The sequence below is a fragment of the Hordeum vulgare genome, chromosome 7H, assembly GCF_904849725.1.
Source record: "Hordeum vulgare subsp. vulgare chromosome 7H, MorexV3_pseudomolecules_assembly, whole genome shotgun sequence".
Lineage (NCBI taxonomy): Eukaryota > Viridiplantae > Streptophyta > Magnoliopsida > Poales > Poaceae > Hordeum > Hordeum vulgare.
Genome location: NC_058524.1, coordinates 564,875,871 through 564,900,823, shown reverse-complemented (window position 1 = coordinate 564,900,823; position 24,953 = coordinate 564,875,871). Strand labels below are relative to the sequence as shown.

The 24,953-nt window shown below is 44.3% G+C and overlaps 1 protein-coding gene across 1 annotated transcript in view; it reads left to right on the top strand.

Moving 5' to 3' along the window:
* LOC123409313 (receptor-like protein 2) overlaps positions 1-24,953 on the top strand; it is a 108,266-nt gene that overhangs the window by 41,299 nt on the left and 42,014 nt on the right. The window contains exons 5-6 of the mRNA XM_045102251.1: positions 6,536-6,607; positions 6,718-7,853. Coding sequence (XP_044958186.1) covers positions 6,536-6,607; positions 6,718-7,853 — 1,208 coding nt within the window. The remainder of the gene's footprint in view (positions 1-6,535; positions 6,608-6,717; positions 7,854-24,953) is intronic.

The following is a 24,953-nucleotide window of genomic DNA, read 5'->3' as shown; positions in this document are numbered from 1 at the left end:
GAGGAAAATGATGGAGCTACGCCCCGAAGTAAGTCATGATACCTCGGAAGAAGGGGTGGGGAGGCAAGGAGAAGCCCCTGAACACATGGTTGAGAAGCAGAACGCGCTCCCCCTCCTTCGGCGCCGGCTCCGTCTCGCCCTCCGGCAGCCTCCACTACTTGTCGACGATCATGCCGTGCTCCACCAGCTCCAGCAAGTCGTCCTTCGTTACCATGGAGGTGAGGAAATCCCCCTGGATCCAACCCGCCAGCAGTGCCCGCTGCCGCCGCTGAGCAGGGGGCGTCCCCTTCTTCTTCTTCTTCGCTTTGAGTTTGCTGGTCTTCCCCTTCGTCATGGTGAAGGCAACAGATCCGCAGAGGAGGAGAGGAAGGAGGAGGCTTGGGGCGCGCAGGGAGCTGCGGGAGGAGCGAGGTTAATGCGAGGAAGATGAGCAGCGCAACAAGAAATCCCCGTCGGAGGGGCTTAAATAAGCTTCCGACTGAGTCACTAACAGGTGGCCCCGAAATCTTATCCCCCCGACCGGCTGCTGCGATGTTAGTGGCGAAGATAAAGGCACGGTAATCGAGGCAGCAAAACCTACTCGATGGCGATGTCGTCATCCCCGCTGAGCGCGCGGCAACCGAAATTTGAGGATCCCGGAAAATCCACCGCTGTCAGTTCGGCCGGTCACATCGAAAGATTTCGCGGAAGCACTCGGTCCCTGACGGTTCGTTTCACGGGTATATTCACTCGGATTACTGGTTGAAAGGATAAAATGGATCGAGGCAAACAACGCCAAAGTCACATCCATACCAGTCGGATCAGTACTCCAGGCATCACTTCATCGTTCCAACCACGATCCATTCGGGGACTAATGATGGGGTTATTGTCCCAGGGTAGGGTCATAGGCCTGCCCTATAGGTCCTACCCAAGGACTACCCTTCATAGAGGAGAAGGACCTTAGACAGTTCCGACTGAACTAAGGACTCCCCCATCATCCAGTCGGTGACGCGCACTCCGAGCGTATTTAACGTACCGACTGGATTCCACTCTGTACATCGTAACCTCCCAGGAGGGCAACGGTCATACGATTTCATACACCATTATTAACATTTAAGGCGTACGTTACCTGTAACGTAGGCATTTATTCGCTACTATTCCACCCCTGTCCACTGGGCCATTATGAAGGGCAGCGCACTCTATATAAGCCGCTCTTCCCCACTGGTGCAGGGGTTGGCATTTACTGTAATCCTATATTCCACTCGACACTAAGCTCCCAAGAGCACTGAGACGTAGGGCTTTTACCTCCACCGTAGAGGGGCCTGAACTCATACATCCTCGCCGTAGCTAAGGCTCTGCCCATCCTTTCGTACCATACACATCTACTGTCAGACTTATACCCACGACACCCGTTGATACACCTAGTTGATGTGAGACTATCTCCTCCTTTTTGTCTTCTCCACAACCACCATATTCTATTCCACCTATAGTGCTATGTCCATGGCTCACGCTCATGTATTGCGTGAAAGTTGAAAAAGTTTGAGAACACTAAAGTATGAAACAATTGCTTGGCTAAAACCGGGGTTGTGCATGATTTAAATATGTTGTGTGGGGAAGATGGAGCATAGCCAGACTATATGATTTTGTAGGGATAACTTTCTTTGGCCATGATATTTTGAGAAGACATGATTGCTTTGTTAGTATGCTTGAAATATTATTGTCTTTATGTCAAATGATAGACTATTGCTTCGAATCACTCGTGTTTTAGTATTTATGCCATAATTAGATTATATGATCAAGATTATGCTAGGTAGCATTCCACATCAAAAATTATCTTTTTTATCATTTACCTACTCGAGGATGAGCAGGAATTAAGCTTGGGGATGTTGATACGTCTCCGTCGTATCTATAATTTTTGATTGTTTCATGCCAATATTCTACAACTTTCATATACTTTTGGCAACTTTTTATACTATTTTTGGGACTAACATATTGATCCAGTGCCCAGTGCCAGTTCCTGTTTGTTGCATGTTTTTTTTCGCAGAATATCCATACCAAACGAAGTCCAAACGTAATAAAAACTTACAGGGACTTTTTTTGGAATATTTATGATTTTTGGGAAGAAGAATCACAGCGAGGCGATGCACGGAGTGCCCACAAGCCCTGTCGCCGCGGCCAGGGGGTGGGCCCGCGGCAGGCAGGCTTGTGGCCACTCCTTAAGGCGGTTGGAGCCCTTCTTTCGCCAAAGGAAAGATAATATCCGGAAGAAAATCGTGTTAAAATTTCAGCCCAATCGGAGTTACGGATCTCCGGGAATTTAAGAAACGGTGAAACACAGAATCTGGGGGCGCACAAAGAGAAGGACACAAAGAGAGAGATCCAATCTTGGAGGGGCTCTCGCCCCTCCGCCGCCATGGAGACCATGGACCAGAGGGGAAACCCTTCTCCCATCTAGGGAGGAGGTCAAGGAAGAAGAAGAAGGAGGGGGGCTCTCTCCCCCTCTCTCCCGACGGCGCCGGAACGCCGCCCGGGACATCATCGTGTGACGACGATCTACACCAACACCTCTGTCATCTTCACCAACATCTACATCATCTTCCGCCATCTATATTTAGCGGTCCACTCTCCCGCAACCCGATGTACCCTCTACTTGAACATGGTGCTTTATGCTACATATTATTATCCAATGATGTGTTGCTATCCTATGATGTCTGAGTAGATTATCGTTGTCCTATCGGTGATTGATGAATTGCTATGGTTGGTTTACTTTGCTTGTGGTTATGTTGCTGTCTTTTGGTGCCCATCATATGATCGCGCGCGTGGATCACACCATAGGGTTAGTTGTATGTTGATAGGACTATGAATTGGCAGGCTACAGTGACAGAAGCTTCAGACCTAGCATAGAAATTGATGCATATGGGATTGAAGGGGGACCAATATATCTTATTGCTATGGTTGGGTTTTACCTTAATGAACGTTAGTAGTTGCGAACGCTTGCTAATAGTTCCAATCATAAGTGCATAGAATTCCAAGTAGGGGATGACATGCTAGCAAAGGCCTCTCCCACATAATACTTGTTATTGACACTCTTACTTATCGAGAAAGGCTACAATTGATCCCCTATACTTGTGGGTTATCAGGGACCCCCTAGATTCTCGTTTTGGGATAAAGCTCGTCTGGCAAGGCCCAACATTGTACTATATTTGCCCAACATAATAATTTTGTTAATACTGAAAAACATAGGGACTTAGCGCTACCCGGGGAGTAATTCAACATAATACAGGGAGGGCCAGTGCTGATGGTGCTGGTCCAAAACAAAGCCGTTTGTGGAGCCAACTCGGGGCAACTCGGGTGATGTCTATCACGCCTTCGTACGCTGTGCTTATCCGTCGTGTCCTGAGAACGAGATACGCGGCTCCTATCGGGATCGTCGACATGCCGAGCGGCCTTGCTGGACTTGTTTTGCCTTTATCGAGCGTCTTGTGCGAGGGATTCTGAGGATGCTTTGAGCTAACTCGAGGTTGAGGTTTTCCAATAGAGATCCGAGGAGATCACGGGTTTCCCTGATCGAGGTCATTCCATCGCAGCGTGTGTTAGTTTGTGATGGACTAGTTGGAGCACCCCTGCAGGGTTAAATCTTTTGGAAAGTCGTGCCCGCGGTTATGTGCTAACGTGGAAACTTTGTTTAACACTGGTTCTAGACAACTTAAAGTTAACTTAATTAAAACTCGCCAACTGAGTGTGTAATCGTGATTGTCTCTTTCGTGAGCTCCTTCTCCGATCGAGGACACGGTGGGGTTATATTTGACGTAAGTAAATGTTCAGGATCATTCATTTGATCATCATTAGTTCACGTCCGCTATACGTAGATCGCCCCCTCTTATTCTTGTACTCGTAAGTTAGCCACTAAATAAATGCTTAGTTGCGTGCTGCAGCCTACCACTTAACCATACCTCACCCATTAAGCTTTGCTAGTCTTGATACCTTTGGAAATGAGATTGCTGAGTCCCGTGTGGCTCACAGATTACTACAACACCAGTTGCAGGTATAGGTAAAGGGTTACTTGACGCGAGTGCGCTGATTGTTCATTTGGAGTTTCTTCTACTTTTTCATCGATCTAGGATGGGTTCTAGGCCGACGGCCTGGGATAGCAAGGATGGACGTCATTCTTTTCTCGTTTGTTTTCGTCCGTCGTCGGACCCTGCTCTTCTTCGTGATTTTATGTATTGTACTGATGTGACTCTGGTGTAGCATGTGGCGAGTGTAAGCCAATTCCATATACTCTTCTGTTCAGTACATGTACTTGTAACGATATCCATTCTTGCGAAACGACGAAATGCGCTTCTATCCCTGTCGAGGCCCTCACGTCAAAATAAGGATAGGGTCGCATCTTAGGCGTTACATGAGTATGCTATCTCCAAGTTGCAAGAACATAGTCGTGATTATGCTGATGAGATAGCTGAACTATCCATTGCTCTAGAAAAAGAGCATGGTCTTCGTTTAGCTCTTTAGGAGTCATGCAACGTTGATCATGCTAAATTGCAAAAAGATCTTGATCATGCTATTGTTCTTACTCGCGTGCTTAAATCCGAGAAAGTTGTACTTGGGGTTGGCCATGATATACTCAAGGAAGAATTTGACACACTAGACAAGGCCCACAAGGTCTTGAAAGGTGATCATCACTCTCTTAAGGAGTCTCATGATCAACTTCAAGTCAAACTAACCAAGGAGATTTCTAGTTGTCCTCCTTTTGTTCTTATTGATAATGCTTGTGCTACTAACCCTTGTTGTGAGCATGTGCATCCTGTGGAGGAAAATGCCAAGTTGAAACAATAACTTGAAAAGGGCCTTGTGACATGCATCCAAGGAGAGAAGAATCTAAATGACCTTTTGAGTAATCAAAAGGAAGTTGCAGGAAAGAAAGGGCTTGGGTTTGCACCCAGGTCTAAGAAGAAAAAGGAAAAAAAGACCAAGCTATCTTCCCCTCTCAAGGACATCTTCGTCAAAGCGGTTGAGAGTACTGATAAGAAGATGAAGAACGAGGAAGGGGGTGACAATGCCAAGAAGGGAAAAACCACCTCCACCGACACTGTCGGAGATTTTAACCCCTCTTATGTTTTATGTTGTGCTAATGATGGGCATGTTTATGCCAAAAAATTTGGTTCCTATTATGAGTACATTGAATGGCTATTTGGGTTCCTAAGACCCTTGTTTCTAACATGAAAGGACCCATTCAAAAATGGGTACCTAAATCCAACCATTGATCTTTTGCAGGAGTTTGCTTCCAGTGGAGTGTCATGGTTGCTCGATAGCGGAGCAACAAATCATATGACCGGGAACAAGGATTTGGTGGTGGATGTGCATCCAATTCCATCTATGCCCACCATGTCCAATTTGTTGATGCTTCAACATCTAAGGTAATGGGATTTGGTAAGGTGGTCATCTCTCAAGATTTATCTATAGAGAAAGTCATGCTTGTTGAGTCCCTTGCATACAATTTACTTTCCGTTCGGCAGCTTGCAATTATGGGCTTTGCCACATTCTTTAATCTTGATACCGTGGCCCTTTTGTGGAGCAAGACTCTTAAAGTAGCCTTTGTTGGACATGTCGAGAACGGTCTCTATGTGGTGAACTTTTCGGAGCGACCTACTAAGATCGCGACTTGTCTAATGGCTAAAGTTGATGTGACTTGGTTGTGGCATCGCCGGCTAGCTCATGTCAATATGAGATCTTTGCAAAGTCTCCTCAAACGGGGCCATGTTCATGGACTAACAAATGTGAGTTTTGCGAGAGACCGTGCTTGCAGTGCTTGTATTGAAGGAAAGCTTCAAGAAACAGCTCATCGTCCCACAACTATCATCTACTCTAAAAGGGATTTGGAGCTCCTTCACATGGATCTCTTTGGTCCCCCATCTTTTGATGTCTTGGGGGAAGAAATTATTGCTTGGTGATTGTGAATGACTATTCAAGATACACTTGGGTATACACTTAGTGAAAGGTGGGTCATATAATAAAAAAGTACTTCACTCTTCTAACCAACAATTGTACATGTTAGCTATAAGAATCTGTTTGGAACAACAATAGATTATGATTATCTGGATTATGAAGATAGATTATATAATCAGGTTTATAAAAATAATCTAGGTGGGCATGTTTGGAGGTCAGATTATATAAATCATGACCTAGTTTTTTACATTGCATAATGACTTGTCTGTCCTGCGTGTGCGCTGAGGAGAAAAAAGGAAGAGGGTGGCGGCCGTAGAAATTAGTAATTACCTCCAACTAAGGATAATGGGACATTGGCAATCCATAATCCGGTTTTATCTCGGGTAGAGTAGATTGTGAGTTTCTGATAATCTGTCCATCTAATTTTTATAATCTACAACAAAATATGTCATGTTTGCAGACATTATAGATTATAAAAAACTGGATTATCATAATCTAAGTGGTTCTAAACATGACCTAAGATGGGCTATAAATGACATGACAATGCCTTATAACGGGCAGCTGGCTATACTATTAAGAGATAAATACACTAACGATTATTGTATTTAAGTCAAAAGTTCCTTACAGTCACTGCACTTTGAAATACGCTTATTATGATTATTATAGTACAGTACATGTTAAGGTGAGTATACGGTCACTCACTCGCCGTATAGCTCTCTATTCAGTTGATTTCACTGGTCAACCTAAGCAACGTTGACCGGCTGCCGTTGCTCTCCTCTCCCTCCCCTTCAGCAACCATTTGTCCTGGCGGTTCCCTTCCACGGTGTGGTAGCTCACGCCCGGCCTCGTGTCGCTCAATGCCAGCAACAACTCCACCGGCGCGATCCCGTCAACGTGTTCGGCGGGGCCATCCCCATCGGGTTCGGCAACTGCTCGCGGCTACGGATCCTCAGCGACGGCCGGAACAACCTCACCGGTGAGATCCCCGACGACCTCTTCGACGCGATGTCGCTAGAGCAGCTGGCGCTCCCGTCCAGCCGGATACAGGGAAGGCTCGATCACCTGCAGATCGCCACACTGATCAATCTCGTGAAGCTAGACCTGACGTACAATGCGCTCACCGACGAGCTGTCGGAGTCCATCGGCGAGCTCACGATGCTGGAGGAGCTCCGACTCGGGAAGAACAACCTCACCGGCACCATGCCGATGATCGGCAACTGGACCAGCCTCCGGTACCTGGACCTTCGGTCGAACAGCTTCGTCGGGGACCTCGGGGCTGTTGACTTCTCCCGCCTCACCAATCTCACCTTCTTGAACCTGGCCGCCAAAAACCTCACCGGCACTATGCCTCCCAACCTCTACTCGTGCACGTCGATGATGGCCTTGCGCGTGGCCAACAACGACATTAATGGGCAGGTGGCGTCGGCGATCGGCAACATGAGAGAGCTGCAGTTCCTCTCGTTGACCATCAACAATTTTACTAACATCAGCGGCATGTTCCGGAACTTTCAGGGCTGCAAGGACCTCATCGCGCTGCTCATCTCGTACAATTTTTACGGCGAGGCCCTGACGGACGCCAGCTGGGTCGGTGACCACGTCAGCAACGTCCGGGTGATCATCATGAAGGAGTGCGGTCTGAGGGGCCACATACAATTGTGGATGCCCAAGCTGCAGGGCCTCAATGTCCTGAACCTTGCTGGGAACCGCCTCGCCGACCCGATCCCCAGCTGGCTCGACGCCGTGAAGAAGCTCTACTACGTGGACCTGTCGGGAAACTACTTTGTCGGGGAGTTACCACCATCGCTGATGGAGGTGCCTGTGCCGACGTCGGAAAATGCCATGACAGAGTTCAATCCGGCCCCTTTGCCGCTCGTGTTCAACGTGACACCGGACAACATGGCGACGGTGAGGACGGGCCGCACGTATTTGTTGGGAAACGTTGCATGGGAAACAAAAAAAATTCTACGCACACAAAAACTTATCTGTTGGGGAACGTTGCATGGAAAAAAAAATCCTACGCACACGAAAACCTATCATGATGATGTTCATCTACGAGAGGGAGATCGGATCTACATACCCTTGTAGATCGCTAAGCGGGAAGCGTTAAGAAACGCGGTTGATGTAGTGGAACAGCTTCGTGATTCAAATCACCGTCGTCCCACGATCCGTCCCGATCTAGCACCGAACAAACGGCACCTCCGCGTTCAGCACACGTACAACTCGATGACGATCTCCGCCTTCTTGATCCAGCAAGAGAGACGGGGAAGTAGATCAGTTCTCCGGCAGCATGACGGCGCGCCGGTGATGGTGATGATCTATTCCTGCAGGGCTCCGCCCGAGTTCCACAAAAATCCGATCTAGAGGAAGAACTACGAGGTAGAGGTTTAGAGTTGCACGAGGCTAAAATTGTGTCTCAAAAACACTAAAACCTCCAGTATATATAGGACGCGGGGAGGGACTAGCCTTGGGGCTCAAGATAGCCCCTAGAGCGTCGGCCGAGTGGAGGAGGAGGGGACTCCAACTCCAATTTGGTTTGGGGAAGGAGGAGTTCCTTCCTTCCTTCCCACCTCTCTCTTTTTCTCTCCTTTGATTTTTCTTCTAGCCGACATAGCCCCATTGGGCTGGCCTCACTAGCCCACCAAGGGCTGGTGCGCCACCCATGGGCTATTGGGTTCTCTCCCGGGTTGGTGGCCCCCTCCCGGTAAAAATACGGAACCCATTCGTCACTCCCGGTACACTGCCGGTAATGCCCGAAATCTTTCCGGAGGCCAAATGAAACAATCCTATATATCAATCTTCGTTCCGGACTATTCTGGAAACCCTAGTGACGTCTGTGATATCATCCTGGACTCCAAACAACCTTTGGTCACCAACACCAATAACTCAACTATACCGATATGTCACCGAACCTTAAGTGTGCAGACCCTGCGGGTTCGAGAACTATGCAGACATGACCTGAGACACTCCCTGGTCAATATCCAACAGCGGGACGTGGATGTCCATATTGGATCCTACATATTCTACGAAGATCTTATCGGTTGAACCTCTGTGCCAAGGATTCACATAATCCCGTATACCATTCCCTTTGTCCTTCGGTATGTTACTTGCCTGAGATTTGATCGTTGGTATCCCTATACCTATTTCAATGTCGTTACCGGCAAGTCTCTTTACTCGTTTCATAATACAAAATCACGTGACTAACACATTAGCCACATTGATTGCAAGGCTTATATGTGATGTTGTATTACCGAGTGGGCCCCGAGAAACCTCTCCGTCACACGAAGTGACAAATCCCAGTCTTGATCCATGCTAACTCAGCGGACACCTTCGGAGATACGTGTAGAGAACCTTTATAATCACCCAGTAACGTTGCGACGTTTGATACACACAAGGTATTCCTCCGGTGTCAGTGAGTTACATGACCTCATGGTCATAGGAATGAATACTTGACACACAGAAAACAATAGCAACAAAATGACACGATCACATGCTACGTTTATAGTTTGGGTCTTGTCAATCACACCGTTCTCCTAATGATGTGATCTAGTCATCAAGTGACAGCACTTGCATATGGTCAGAAAATCTTAACCATCCTTGATCAACTTGCTAGTCAACTAGAGGCTTACTACGGACATTGTTTTGTCTATATATCCTCACATACATTTATGTTTTCATTTAATACAATTATAGTATGGATAATAAACGATTATCTTGAAACAGGAAATATAATAATAACTATTTTATCATTGCCTCTAGGGCATATTTCCAACAGTCTCCCACTTGCACTAGAGTCGATAATCTAGTCTCACATCGCTATGCGATTTACATTGGAATGAATCTAACACCCATACAGTTCTGGTGTTGATCATGCTTTGCTCGTGGAAGAGGTTTAGTTAGCGGATCTGCAACATTCAGATCCGTGTGCACTTTGCAAATATTTACGTCCTCTCCTTCGACATAGTCGCGGATGAGGTTGAAGCGTCGTTTGATGTGTCTGGTCTTCTTGTGAAACCTTGGTTCCTTTGCTAGAGCAATAGCACTAGTGTTGTCACAGAACAGTGTTATTGGATTTCGTGCGCTCAGCACAACTCCAAGATCCGTCATGAATTGCTTCATCCAGACACCCTCCTTAGCTGCCCCCGAGGCAGCCATGTACTCTGCTTCACATGTAGAATCTGCTACGACGCTTTGCTTGGAACTGCACCACCTTACCGCACCGCCATTGAGAATAAATACATATCCGGTTTAAGACTTAGAGGCATCCGGATCAGTATCAAAGCTTGCATCAACGTAACCCTTTACGACGAGCTCTTCGTCACCTCCATAAACGAGAAACATTTCCTTAGTCCTCTTCAGGTACTTCAAAATATTCTTGACCGCCGCCCAGTGTTCCAGTCCTGGATCACTTTGAAACCTGTATGCCATACTTATGGCCAGGCTGACGTCTAGTCTTGTGCACAACATTGCATACATGATAGACCCTATGGCTGAAGCATAGGGGACAGTACTCATCTTTTCTCTATCTTCCGCAGTTATTGGACACTGAGTCTTACTCAACTTTATACCTTGTAACACTGGCAAGAACCCCTTCTTGGATTGCTCCATTTTGAACTTCTTCCAAACTTTATCAAGGTATGTGATTTGTAAAAGTCCTATTAGGCGTCTCAATCTATCTCTATAGATCTTAATACCTAATATGTAAGCAGCTTCTCCTAGGTCTTTCATTGAATAACATTTGTTCAGGTAATCCTTTATGCTCTCTAAAAACTCCACATTGTTTCCAATCAGCAATATGTCATCCACATATAATATTAGAAACGCTACAGAGCTTCCACTCACTTTCTTGTAAATACAAGATTCTCCAACAACTTGTATAAACCCAAATGCCTTGATCACCTCATCAAAGCGCTTATTCCAACTCCGAGATGCTTGCACCAGTCCATAAATGGATCCCTGGAGCTTGCATACTTTGTTAGCATTCTTTGGATCGACAAAACCTTCGGGTTGCATCATATACAACTATTCCTTAATAAAACCGTTAAGGAACGCCATTTTGACATCCACCTGCCAGATTTCATAATCGAAAAATGCAGCTATTGCTAACATGATTCGGACGGACTTAAGCATCGCTACCGGTGAGAATGTCTCATCGTAGTCAACTCGTTGAACTTGTGAAAAACTCTTTGCCACAAGTCGAGCTTTATAAACGGTCACGTTACAGTCCACGTATGTCTTCTTCTTAAAGACCCATTTGTTCTGAATAGCCTTGCGACCTTCAGGTAATACTTCCAAAGTCCACACTTTGTTTTCATACATAGATCCTATCTCGGACTTCATGGCTTCTAACCATCTGTTGGAATCCGGGCCCACCATTGCTTCTTCATAATTCACAGGCTCATTGTTGTCTAACAACATGATAGATAAGACAGGATTCATGTACCACTCAGGAGCAGTACATGATCTTATCGACCTGCTAGGTCCGATAGTAACTTGATCCGAAGCTTCATGATCATCATCATTAGCTTCCTCCTCAACTGGTGTTGCCTCGACAAAGATTTCTCTCTGCCCTGCGCCACCATCCTGTTGGAGCAGAGGTTCCACAACCTCATCAAGTTCTATCTTCCTCCCACTCAATTCTTTCGAGAGAAACTCCTTCTCAAGAAAAGCTCTGTTCTTAGCAACAAACATTTTGCCCTCGGATCTGAGATAGAAGGTGTACCCAACTGTCTCTTTTGGTAACCTATGAAGATGCACTTTTCCGCTTTGGGTTCCATCTTTTCAGGCTGAAGCTTTTTGACATAAGCATCGCATCCCCAAACTTTAAGAAACGACAACTTTGGCTTCTTGCCATGCCATAGCTCATATGGTGTCGTCTCAAGGATTTTGATGGTGCCTTATTTAAAGTGAATGCAGGTGTCTCTAATGCATAACCCCAAAACGATAAAGGCAAATCGGTAAGAGACATCATAAAGTACGATTACGACGTTCGGACACACCATTACGCTGTGGTGTTCAAGGCGGTGTCAACTGTGAAACGATTCCACATTGTCTTAAGTGAGCACCAAACTCGAAACTCAGATATTCTCCCCCTCGATCAGATCGTAGGAACTTGATCTTCTTGTCACGATGATTTTCTACTTCACTCCGAAATTGCTTGAACTTTTCAAACGTTTCACACTTGTGCTTCATCAAGTATATATATCCATACCTACTCAAATCATTACTGAAGGTGAGAAAATAACGATATCCGCCGCGCGCCTTGATACGTCTCCAACGTATCTATAATTTTTGATGGTTCCATGCTATTATCTTGTCAACTTTGGATGTTTTATATGCATGAATATGCTATTTTATATCTTTTTTGGGACTAACCTATTAACTCAGTGCCAAGTGTCAGTTTCTGTTTTTTTCCGTGTTTTTGACCCTTTTTCAGACGGAGTCCAAATGGAATGAAACTTTACGATGATTTTTTTTGGACCAAAAGAGACCCCAGAAGCTTTGGAAGAAGGCCAGAAGAGCCACGAGGGAGTCACAAGCCCTGAGGCTGCCACCCCCCTAGGTGGCGCCTACCAGGCTTGTGACCTACTCGTTGGCCCAACCGACGTAATTCCACCGCCATAAATTCCTATAAATTCAGAAACCTCCAAAAAGAAACCTAGATCAGGAGTTCCGCCGGCGCAAGCCTCTGTAGCCACCAAAAACCAATCTGGAGCCCGTTCCAGCACTCTGTCGGAGGGGGAATCCATCTCCGGTGGCCATCTTCATCATCCCGGCGATCTCCATGATGAGGAGGGAGTAGTTCTCCCTCGGGGCTGAGGGTATGTACCAGTAGCTATGTGTTTGATCTCTCTCTCTCTCTCCCGTGTTCTTGAGATGTCTTGATCTCAATGTACCATGGGCATTGCTACTATAGTTGGATCTTATGATATTCTTCCCCCTCTCCCTCTTGTAATGAATTGTGTTTCCCCTTTGGAGTTATCTTATCGGATTGAGTCTTTGAGAACACTTGATGTATGCCTTGCACGTGTCTATCTGCGGTGATCAACTTGCGGGTTTGTGACATTGGGAACCTATGCATATGGGTTGGCACAGGTTTGATTCATGTGAGTACACGATGTATGTTTTGGTGATCAACTTGCGGGTTCATGACATCGGGAACCTATGCATAGGGGTTGGCACACGTTTTGACTCTCCGGTAGAAATTTTGGGGCACCCTTTGAAGTTCTATGTGTTGGTTGAATAGATGATTCTGAGATTATGTGATGCATACAGTATAATCATGCCCACGGATACTTGAGGTGACAATGGAGTATCTATGTGACATTAGGGTCTTGGTTGATATGTATCTTAAGGTGTTATTCTAGTACGAACTCTATGATGGATCGAACGGAAAGAATAGCTTCGTTTTATTTTACTACGGACTCTTGAATAGATCGATCAGAAAGAATAACTTTGTGGTGGTTTCGTACCCAACAATAATCTCTTCGTTTGTTCTCCGCTGTTAGTGACTTTGGAGTGACTCTTTGTTGCATGTTGAGGGCTAGTTATATGATCCAATTATGTTATCATTGTTGAGAGAACTTCACTACTGAAAGTATGAACCCTAGGCCTTGTTTCCACACATTGCAATACCGTTCGTGCTCACTTTTACCATTTGTTACCTTGCTGTTTTTGTAATTTCAGATTACAAAAACCTATATCTACCATCCATATTGCACTTGTATCACCATCTCTTCGCCGAACTAGTGCACCTATACAACTTACCATTGTATTAGGTGTTTTCGGGACACAAGAGACTCTTTGTTATTTGGTTGCAGGGTTGCTTGAGAGAGACCATCTTCATCCTATGCCTCCCGCGGATTGAAAAACCTTAGGTCACCCACTTGAGGGAAAATTGCTACTGTCCTACAACCCTCTGCACTTGGAGGCCCAACAACGTCTACAAGGAGAAGGTTGCGTAGTAGACATCAAGCTCTTTTCTGGCGTCGTTGCCGGGGAGGTTAGCGCTTAAAGGTATATCTTTATATCTTGCAATCGAATCTTTTTGTTTCTTGTTCTTTCGCTAGAAAACTAAAAAAATGGAATTGAGGATGCCTCATATGCTCCATCTTTTCAATGTCTTTCGTGAGCATGATGGGAAGGAAAATTGTGCTCAAGTGCTGAAAGAAGAATTACATGGAATGCTTGGCATAGAATATGTGAATGATGAGCATGATTGCAATGTTGTTAGCATGAATTCTATGAATACCCATGATGCTAATGATATGCAAAGCCACAAGCTTGGGGATGCTATATTTGATAAAGATGATCTTTTTAGTTCTTCCACTTTGAATGATCAAAATCATTTTGATGAAAGCATGCCCCCTATCTATGATGATTATTGTGAGGATACTTATGCTTTGAAGAAGAGGGATGATAAAACTTGTCATACTCTCGAGAAACCCTTTGCTAAACCTTGTTTTTTCATTGTGGGCACTATTTGTAGCATTCAAGTCCTTTACGATACTCCCACTACTATTCTTGAGAATAGACTTCCTTATGTGGAGAGTAGTAAAATTCCTATGCTTGTAGATCATGAAAAGAAAGCCTTAGGTGCTGGTTATATTGTTGAATTCATTCATGATGCTACTGAAAATTACTATGAGAGAGGATCATATGCTTCTACTTATTGCAATAATATCAAGCTTCCTCTCCATATGTTGAAATTTTTGAAGCTATGCTTGTTTTGCCTTCCTATGCTAGTTGATTCTTGCTCCAATAAATTGTTTGATCAAAAAATCCCTATGCATAGGAAGTGGGTTAGACTTAAATGTGCTAGCCATTTGCTCCATGATGCTCTCGTTGTGTTTCAATCCTTACCTTTTATGTGAGCATCATTAAAATCAATGCCTAGCTAAGGGCGTTAAACGATAGCGCTTGTTGGCAGGCAACCCAATGAATAAATTATTCTTTGCTTTTCGCTTCATGTTTTGTTTTCTCCACACCATCATAATTCTGTTATGATTGTGTCTTTTGTGTTTCTTTTTGTGTTTGTGCCAAGCAAAACCATTATGATTAGTCTTGGTGATGATTGTTTGATCATGCTGGAAAAAGACAGAAACTTTCTGCTCACGAAACGAATTTTCATTTTTATTCTGTAAGAGATTTGGAGTTTATTCTTTTTGCTGCTGATTTCTACGCAATTTCTTCATATTTTCGTAATTCTTCAGATTTTGTGAAGTACCAGAAGTATACAGATTTCTACAGACTGGTCTCCAGTTAACAGATTCTGTTTTTGTTGAGTTGGTTGCTTATTTTGATGAAACTATGGATAGTATCGGAGGGTACTAGCCATGAAAAAGTGAAAATACAGCAACCCAACACCAACATAAGTAGAATTTAAGTTTGCTACAGTACCTAAGGAAGTGGTGATTTGCTTTCTTATACTAATGATATCACGAGTTTCTGTTTAAGTTTTGTGTTGTGAAGTTTTCAAGTTCTGGGTGAAGTTCTTATGGACAAAGAGATAATGAGTGGCAAGAGCTCAAGCTTGGGGATGCCCAAGGCACCCCAAGTTGATTCAAGGATGCTGAAAAAGCCTAAGCTTGGGGATGCCCCGGGAAGGCATCCCCTCTTTCGTCTTCAATCCATCGGTAATGTTACTTGGAGCTATATTTTTATTCACCACATGATATGTGTTTTGCTTGGAGCGTCTTGTATCGTAGGAGTCTTTTATTTTTGTTGTGTCACAATCTTCCTTGCTGCACACCTAGAGAGAGAGACATGCACTCACCGTGATTTTGTCGAGCTTCACTTATATCCTTTGAGTTAGGCAATTCAGCTCACATGTGTTTCACTTATATCTTTAGAGCTAGTTGATTTTGCACTATGTGCTTCACTTATATCTTTTAGAGCACAGCGGTGCGTGGCTTGGTAGTTGGCTTATGCTATGAAAGTAGTCCCAAAAGTGGTATTTATCCAAAGGGTTACGAAAACTTCCATCTTCATGTGCATTGAGTAGAAAGAGAAGCTTGATTCCTCTCAATTAGTTTTGAGATGTGGTTGTGGTAATATTTAAATTATGTTAGTATGGTGTTGTGAATCTAGAGATACTTGTGTTGAAGTTAGTGATTCCCGTAGCATGCACGTATGGTGAACCGCTATGTGATGAAGTTTGAGCATGATTAGTTTATTGATTGTCATCCCTTGTGTAGCGGTCGGGATCGCGCGATGGTTTACACCTACCAACCCTTCCCCTAGGAGTATGCGTTGAATGCTTTGTTTCAATTACTAATAAAACTTTTGCAACAAGTATATGAGTTCTTCTTGACTAATGTTGAGTCCATGGTTTAGATGCACTTTCACCTTCCACCATCACTATCTTCTTTAGTACAGTGCAACTTTCGCCGGTGCATAAACCTACCATATAGCCTCCCTCAAAACAGCCACCATACCTACCTACTATGGCATTTTCAAAGCCATTCCGAGATATATTGCCATGCAACTACCACCATGACATGTGCCACCACTTCTACCTTGCCATTTCATGATCATAAGATATCTAGCATGATGTTTCCATTGATGTCTATGCCATGCTAGATCATTGTCACGGTACACTACCGAAGGCATTTCATATAGAGTCATCATTGCTCTAAGTTTTGAGTTGTAAGTGTGATGATCATCATTGATGGAGCATTGTCCCATGTGAGGAAATAAAAGAGGCCAAAGATGCCCAAAAAAATAAAAATAAAAATATATATAAAAAAGAGGCCAAAGAGCCCACCAAAAAAATGAGAGAAAAAGAGAGAAGGGACAATTCTACTATCTCCTTTCCACACTTGTGCTTATTAAGCACCATGATCTTCATGATTGAGAGTCTCTCGTTTTGTCACCACCATATAGCTAGTGGGAAATTTTCATTATATAACTTGGCTTGTATATTCCAATGATAGGTTTCCTCAAAATTGCCTCAGGTCTTCGTGAGCAAGCAAGTTGGATGCACACCCATTAGTTTTCCTTAAGAGCTTTCACATACTCTTAGCTCTACTGCATCATTTGTATGGCAATCCCTACTCATTCACATTGATATCTATTGATGAGCATCTCCATAGCTCATTGATATGCCTAGTTAATGTGACCATCTTCTCCTTGTTTGTCTTGCAACCTCCACCACACTCCATTCCACTTATAGTGCTAAAACCATGGCTCACGCTCATGTATTGCGTGAGAGTTGAAGAAGTTTGAGAAAGTAAAAGTGTGTAAACAATTACTTGACCAATACCGAGGTTGTGCATGATTTAAATTCATTGTGCAAGGATGATAGAGCATAGCCAGACTATATGATTTTGTAGGGATAACTTTCTTTTGGCCTTGTTATTTTGAAAGTTCATGATTACCTTGCTAGTTTGCTGGAAGTATTATTGTCTCCACATCAATAGCAAACTATTGTTTTGAATCTAACGGATCTGAACATTCATGTCACGTGAGAGAAGTTACAAAGGACAACTATGCTAGGTAGCATGCAACATAAAAAATTCATTCTTTATCACTTCCCTACTCGAGGACGAGCAGGAGTTAAGCTTGGGGATGCTTGATACGTCTCCAACGTATCTATAATTTTTGATGGTTCCATGCTATTATCTTGTCAACTTTGGATGTTTTATGTATCTTTTATATCTTTTTTGGGACTAACTTATTAATTCAGTGCCAAGTGTCAGTTCCTGTTTTTTTGTGTTTTTGGCTCTTTTCAGATCTGATTTTGGAACGGAGTCCAAACGGAATAAAATCCCCGAAATAAATTTTTCCCGAACGGAAGAAGATCACGGGGCTTGAGGGCCAAGGAAGGAGAGCTACACGGGGCCCACAAGCCCTGTAGCCGCCACCAGGGGGCGGCGGCTACCAGGCTTGTGGCCTCCCTCACGCCCCCGTGACCTAGCTCCTTCGCCTATATATTCCCTAAAATAGAGAAAAAAATCAGGGAATCCACGAAAACACTTTTCCGCTGCCGCGAGCTTCCGTTTCCGCGAGATCTCATTTGGAGACCCTTCCCGGTGCCCTGCTGGAGGGGGCTTTGGAGTTAGAGGGCTTCTACATCAACATCATAGCCCCTCCAATGACTCGTGAGTAGTTCACTTCAGACCTACGGGTCCGTAGTTAGTAGCTAGATGGCTTCTTCTCTCTCTTGGATCTTCAATACAAAGTTCTCCGTGATCTTCATGGAGATCTATCCGATGTAATCCTCTTTGGCGGTGTGTTTGTCGAGATCCGATGAATTGTGGATTTGTGATCAGATTATCTATGATATATATTTGAGTCTTTGCTGATTTCTTATATGCATGATTTGATATCCTTGTAAGTCTCTCCGAGTCTTGGGTTTTGTTTGGCCAACTAGATCTATGATTCTTGCAATGGGAGAAGTGCTTGGTTTTGGGTTCATACCGTGTGGTGACCTTTCCGAGTGACAGAAGGCGCAGCAAGGCACGCATCATGTTGTTGCCATCAAGGGTAACAAGATGGGCTTTTATCATAGATATGAGATTTTCCATCTACATCATGTCATCTTGCTTAAGGCGTTACTCTATTCTTTTGGACTTAATACACTAGATGCATGCTGGATAGTGGTCGATGTGTGGAGTAATAGTAGTAGATGCATAAAGTATCGGTCTACTTGTTTTGGACGTGATGCCTATAGATATAATCATTGCCATAGATGACGTCACAACTTTGCGCGGTTCTATCAATTGCTCGACAGTAATTTGTTCACCCACCGTCTACTTGCTTTCATGAGAGAAGCCACTAGTGAATACTACGGCCCCCGGGTCTATTCACACCTAACGTTTCCACTTTTGCTTTCACTTTGCTTTGTTACTTTGTTGCTTTCAGTTCTCACCTGGCAAACAATCTATAAGGGATTGACAACCCCTTCATAGCGTTGGGAGCAAGCTCTTTGTGTTTGTGCAGGTACTTGTGATATTCCTTCACTGGATTGATACCTTGGTTCTCAAAACTGAGGGAAATACTTACCGCCGCTGTGCTACATCACCCTTTCCGCTTCGAGGGAAAACCAACGCAAGGCTCCAAGGCCACAGGGGAAATCCTTTGCATATTTTCCTAGGAAGTCCCTAAAGGCGTAGCCGTAGCCGTAGCACAAGGATTCCTGGTGCCGTTGCTAAGGAGTATCAAGACAAGAATAGTCTCCCGTCAGCACGTGTTTCTGGCGTCGTTGGAAGGTCTTTTGTTGCAGTAGCAGTATGTGATTTGTAAAAGTCCTATTAGGCGTCTCAATCTATCTCTATAGATCTTAATACCTAATATGTAAGCAGCTTCTCCTAGGTCTTTCATTGAATAACATTTGTTCAAGTAATCCTTTATGCTCTCTAAAAACTCCACATTGTTTCCAATCAGCAATATGTCATCCACATATAATATTAGAAACGCTACAGAGCTTCCACTCACTTTCTTGTAAATACAAGATTCTCCAACAACTTGTATAAACCCAAATGCCTTGATCACCTCATCAAAGCGCTTATTCCAACTCCGAGATGCTTGCACCAGTCCATAAATGGATCGCTGGAGCTTGCATACTTTGTTAGCATTCTTTGGATCGACAAAACCTTCGGGTTGCATCATATACAACTATTCCTTAATAAAACCGTTAAGGAACGCCATTTTGACATCCACCTGCCAGATTTCATAATCGAAAAATGCAGCTATTGCTAACATGATTCGGACGGACTTAAGCATCGCTACCGGTGAGAATGTCTCATCGTAGTCAACTCCTTGAACTTGTGAAAAACTCTTTGCCACAAGTCGAGCTTTATAAACGGTCACATTACCGTCCACGTCTGTCTTCTTCTTAAAGACCCATTTGTTCTAAATAGCCTTGCGACCTTCAGGTAATACTTCCAAAGTCCACACTTTGTTTTCATACATAGATCCTATCTCGGACTTCATGGCTTCTAACCATCTGTTGGAATCCGGGCCCAACATTGCTTCTTCATAATTCACAGGCTCATTGTTGTCTAACAACATGATAGATAAGACAGGATTCATGTACCACTCAGGAGAAGTACATGATCTTATCGACCTGCTAGGTCCGATAGTAACTTGATCCGAAGCTTCATGATCATCATCATTAGCTTCCTCCTCAACTGGTGTTGCCTCGACAGAGATTTCTCTCTGCCCTGCGCCACCATCCTGTTGGAGCAGAGGTTCCACAACCTCATCAAGTTCTATCTTCCTCCCACTCAATTCTTTCGAGAGAAACTCCTTCTCAAGAAAAGCTCTGTTCTTAGCAACAAACACTTTGCCCTCGGATCTGAGATAGAAGGTGTACCCAACTGTCTCTTTTGGTAACCTATGAAGATGCACTTTTCCGCTTTGGGTTCCATCTTTTCAGGCTGAAGCTTTTTGACATAAGCATCGCATCCCCAAACTTTAAGAAACGACAACTTTGGCTTCTTGCCATGCCATAGCTCATATGGTGTCGTCTCAAGGATTTTGATGGTGCCTTATTTAAAGTGAATGCAGGTGTCTCTAATGCATAACCCCAAAACGATAAAGGCAAATCGATAAGAGACATCGTAGATCGCACCATATCTAACAAAGTACGATTAGGACGTTCGGACACACCATTACGCTATGGTGTTCCAGGCGGTGTCAACTGTGAGCACCAAACGCGAAACTCAGATATTCTCCCCCTCGACCAGATCGTAGGAACTTGATCTTCTTGTTACGATGATTTTCAACTTCACTCGGAAATTGCTTGAACTTTTCAAACGTTTCACACTTGTGCTTCATCAAGTAGATATATCCATACCTACTCAAATCATCAGTGAAGGTGAGAAAATAACGATATCCGCCGCGCGCCTCCACACACATTGGACCGCACACATTAGTATGTATGATCTCCAACAAGTCACTTGCACGCTCCATTGTTCCGGAGAACGGAGTCTTAGTCATCTTGCCCATGAGGCATGGTTCGCACGTGTCAAGTGATTCGAAATCAAGTGACTCCAAAAGCCCACCAGCATGGAGTTTCTTCATGCTTTTACACCAATATGACCTAAGCGGCAGTGCCACAAAAAGGTGGCGCTATCATTGTTAACTCTACATCTTTTGGTCTCAATGTTATGTATATGTGTGTCATCACAATCAAGATTCAATATGAACACACCCCTCACATTGGGTGCATGACCATAAAAGATATTACTCATAAAAATAGAACAACCATTATTCTCCGACTTAAATGAGTAACCATCTCGCAATAAACAAGATCTAGATATAATGTTCATGCTTAACGCACACACTAAATAACAAGCATTTAAGTTCATAACTAATCCTGATGGTAACTGAAGGGAGACTGTGCCGACGGCGATTGCATCAACCTTGGAACCATTTCCCTTGCGCATCGTCACTTCATCCTTCGTCAGCCTTTGTTTATTCCGCAGTTCCTGCTTTGACTTGCAAATGTGAGCAAAAGAACCGGTATCAAATACCCATGCACTACTACGAGAGTTGGTTATGTACACATCAATAACATGTATATCACATATACCTGGTTTGGCATTGGCCGCCTTCTTATCAGCCAAATAATTGGGGCAGTTGCACTTCTAGTGACCCATCCCCTTGCAATAATAGCACTCTGTTTCCGGCTTAGGTCCATCCTTGGGTTTCTTCGTCGGAGTGGCAACAGTTTTGCCGCTCTTCTTGGAGTTACCCTTCTTGCCTTTGTCGTTTCTTTTGAAACCAGTGGTCTTATTGACCATCAACACTTGATGTTCTTTCTGGAGTTCTGACTGTGCGACTTTCAACATCGCGAATAACTCGCCGGGTGACTTGTTCATCCCTTGCATGTTATAGTTCAACACAAAGCTCTTCTAGCTAGGTGGCAGTGATTGAAGAATTCTATCAGTAATAGCCTCTTGCCAAATTTCAACTCCGAGCTCAGCTAGCCGGTTTGAGTACACAGAGATTTTGAGCACATGTTCACTGACACATGAATTCTCCTCCATTTTGCAAGCGTAGAATTTATCGGAGGTCTCATACCTCTCGATCTGGGCTCTTCTGAAAAATAAACTTCAACTCCTGGAACATCTCATATGCTCCATGATGTTCAAAGCGTTGTTGAAGTCCCGGCTCTAAGGCATACAAGACTGCACATTGAACTACTGAGTAGTCCTCCTTTCGTGCTTGCCAACCGTTCAAACATCTTGATCAGACGTAGCGGGTAGTTCATCTCCTACCACTGCATCAAGGACATAATTCTTTTTCCCAGCTTGTAGGATAAGCCTCAGATTACGAGCCCATTCTACAAAGTTGCTACCATCATCTTTCAGCTTAGCTTTCTCTAGGAAGATATTGAAATTCAGGGTTGCTACTGCGTGAGCCATTGATCTACAATATAAAATATTGCAAAGTGGACTTAGACTATGTTCAAGACAATTAGAGTTCAACTAATCAAATTACTAATAAACTCCCACTCAAATAGACATTCCTCTAGTTATTTGAGTGTGGCATGATCCAAATTCACTAACTCAAGTCCGATCATCACGTGAGTTCACTGTAGTTTCAGTGGTAAACATCTCTATGCTAATCATATCAACTATACGATTCATGCTCGACCTTTCGGTCTCTTGTGTTCCGAGGCCATGTCTGCACATGCTAGGCTCGTCAAGTTTAACCCGAGTGTTCCGCGTGTGCAACTGTTTTGCACCCGTTGTATGTGAACGTTGAGTCTATCACACCCGATCATCACGTGGTGTCTCGAAACGACGAACTGTCGCAACGGTGCATAGTCGGGGAGAACACAATTTTATCTTGAAATTTAGTGAGGGATCACCTTATAATTCTACCGTCGTTCTAAGCAAGATAAGGTGCATAAAAGGATTAACATCACATGCAATTCATAAGTGACATGATATTACCATGATCTTGTGCTTCTTGATCTCCATCACTAAATCACTCGCATGATCTTCATCGTCACCGGCGCCACACCATGATCTCCATCATCATGATCTCCATCATCGTGCCGCCATTGAGGTTGTCGTGCTATCTATGCTATTACTACTAAAGCTACAACCTAGCAATATAATAAACGCATCTGCAAACACAAACGTTAGTTTAAAGACAACCCTATGGCTCATGTCGGTTGCCGTACCATCGACGCGCAAGTCGATATTTAACTATAACAACATGATCATCCCATACATCCAATATATCACATCATGTCTTCGGCCATATCACATCACATGCATATCGTGCAAAAACAAGTTAGACGTCCTCTAATTTGTTGTTGCATGTTTTACGTGGCTGCTATGGTATCTAGTATGATCGCATCTTACTTATGCAAAACCACAATGGAGATGTGCAAATTTCTATTTAACCTCTCTCTAAGGACCGCCTCAGTCAAATCCAATTCAACTAAAGCTGAAGAAACAGACACCCGCGAGTCATCTTTATGCAACAAGTTGCATGTTAGTCGATGAAACCGGTCTCTCGTAAGCATACGAGTAATGTTGGTCCGGGCCGCTTCAATCCAACAACACCGTCGAATCGAGAAAAGACTAAGGAGGGAAGCAAATCAAACATCAACAACCACAAAAAAATATGTGTTCTACCCGAGATTACATCTACGCATGAACCTAGCTCATGATGCCACTGTTGGGGAATGTTGCATGGGAAACAAAAAAATTCCTACACACACAAAAACCTATCATGGTGATGTTCATATACGAGAGGGAGATCGGATCTACATACCCTTGTAGATCTCTAAGCAGGAAGCATTAAGAAACACGGTTGATGTAGTGGAACAGCTTCGTGATTCAAATCATCGTCGTCCCATGATCCGTCCCGATCTAGCACCGAACGGACGGCACCTCCGGGTTCAGCACACGTACAGCTCGATGACGATCTCCGCCTTCTTGATCCAGCAAGAGAGATAGGGAAGTAGATGAGTTATCCGGTAGCGTAACGGTGCACCGGTGATGGTGATGATATATTCCTACACGGCTCCTCCCGAGCTCCGCAGAAAACCGATCTAGAGGAAGAACTACGAAGTAGAGGTTTAGGGTTGCACGTGGCTAAAGTTGTGTCTCAAAAACTCTAAATCCTCTAGTATATATAGGAGGAGGGGAGGGGCTAGCCTTGGGGCTCAAGATAGCCCCTAGGGCATCGGCCGAGTGGAGGAGGAGGGGACTCCAACTCCAATTCAGTTTGGGGAAGGAGGAGTCCCCTCCTTCCTTCCCAGCTCCCTCTTTTTTTCTCCTTTGATTTTTCTTCTAGCCGACATAGCCCCATTGGGCTGGCCTCACCAACCCACCAAGGGCTGGTGCGTGATACGTCCATTTTGCTTCATGCTTTCATGTTGATATTTATTGCTTTTTGGGCTGTTATATTACTTGTGGTACCATATTTATGCCTTTTCTCTCTTATTTTGCAAGGTTTATTTGAAGAGGGAGAATTCAGGCAGCTGGAATTCTAGACTGGAAGAGGAGAAAATCCTAGTCCACTATTCTGCACATCTCCAAATGCCCTGAAAATTTATGTGGATTTTTCTGGAATATATTAAAAATACTGGGCGAAAGAACTACCGGAGGGGGGCCACCAGGGCCCCACAAGCCCCCGCTCCGCCACCACCCCCTGGTTGCGGTGGGCCAGCTTGTGGGCTGCCTGAAGGCCCACTAGCCCCCCTCTTTTGCTATATGAAGCGTCCTGGTCTGGAAAAAATCAAGAGGGAGTTTTTTCGTGGTTTCGCCGCCGCCACGAGGCGGAACTTGAGCAGATCCAATCTAGAGCTCCGGCAGGACGATCCTGCCGGGGAAACTTCCCTCCCGGAGGGGGAAACCGTCGCCATCGTCATCACCAACACTCCTCTCGTTGGAGGGGAGGCATCTTCATCAACATCTTCATCAGCACCATCTCCTCTCCAATCCCTAGTTCATCTCTTGTAATCAATCTTCGTCTCGCGACTCCGATTGGTACTTGTAAGGTTGCTAGTAGTGTTGATTACTCTTTGTAGTTGATGCTAGTTGGATTACTTGGTGGAAGAG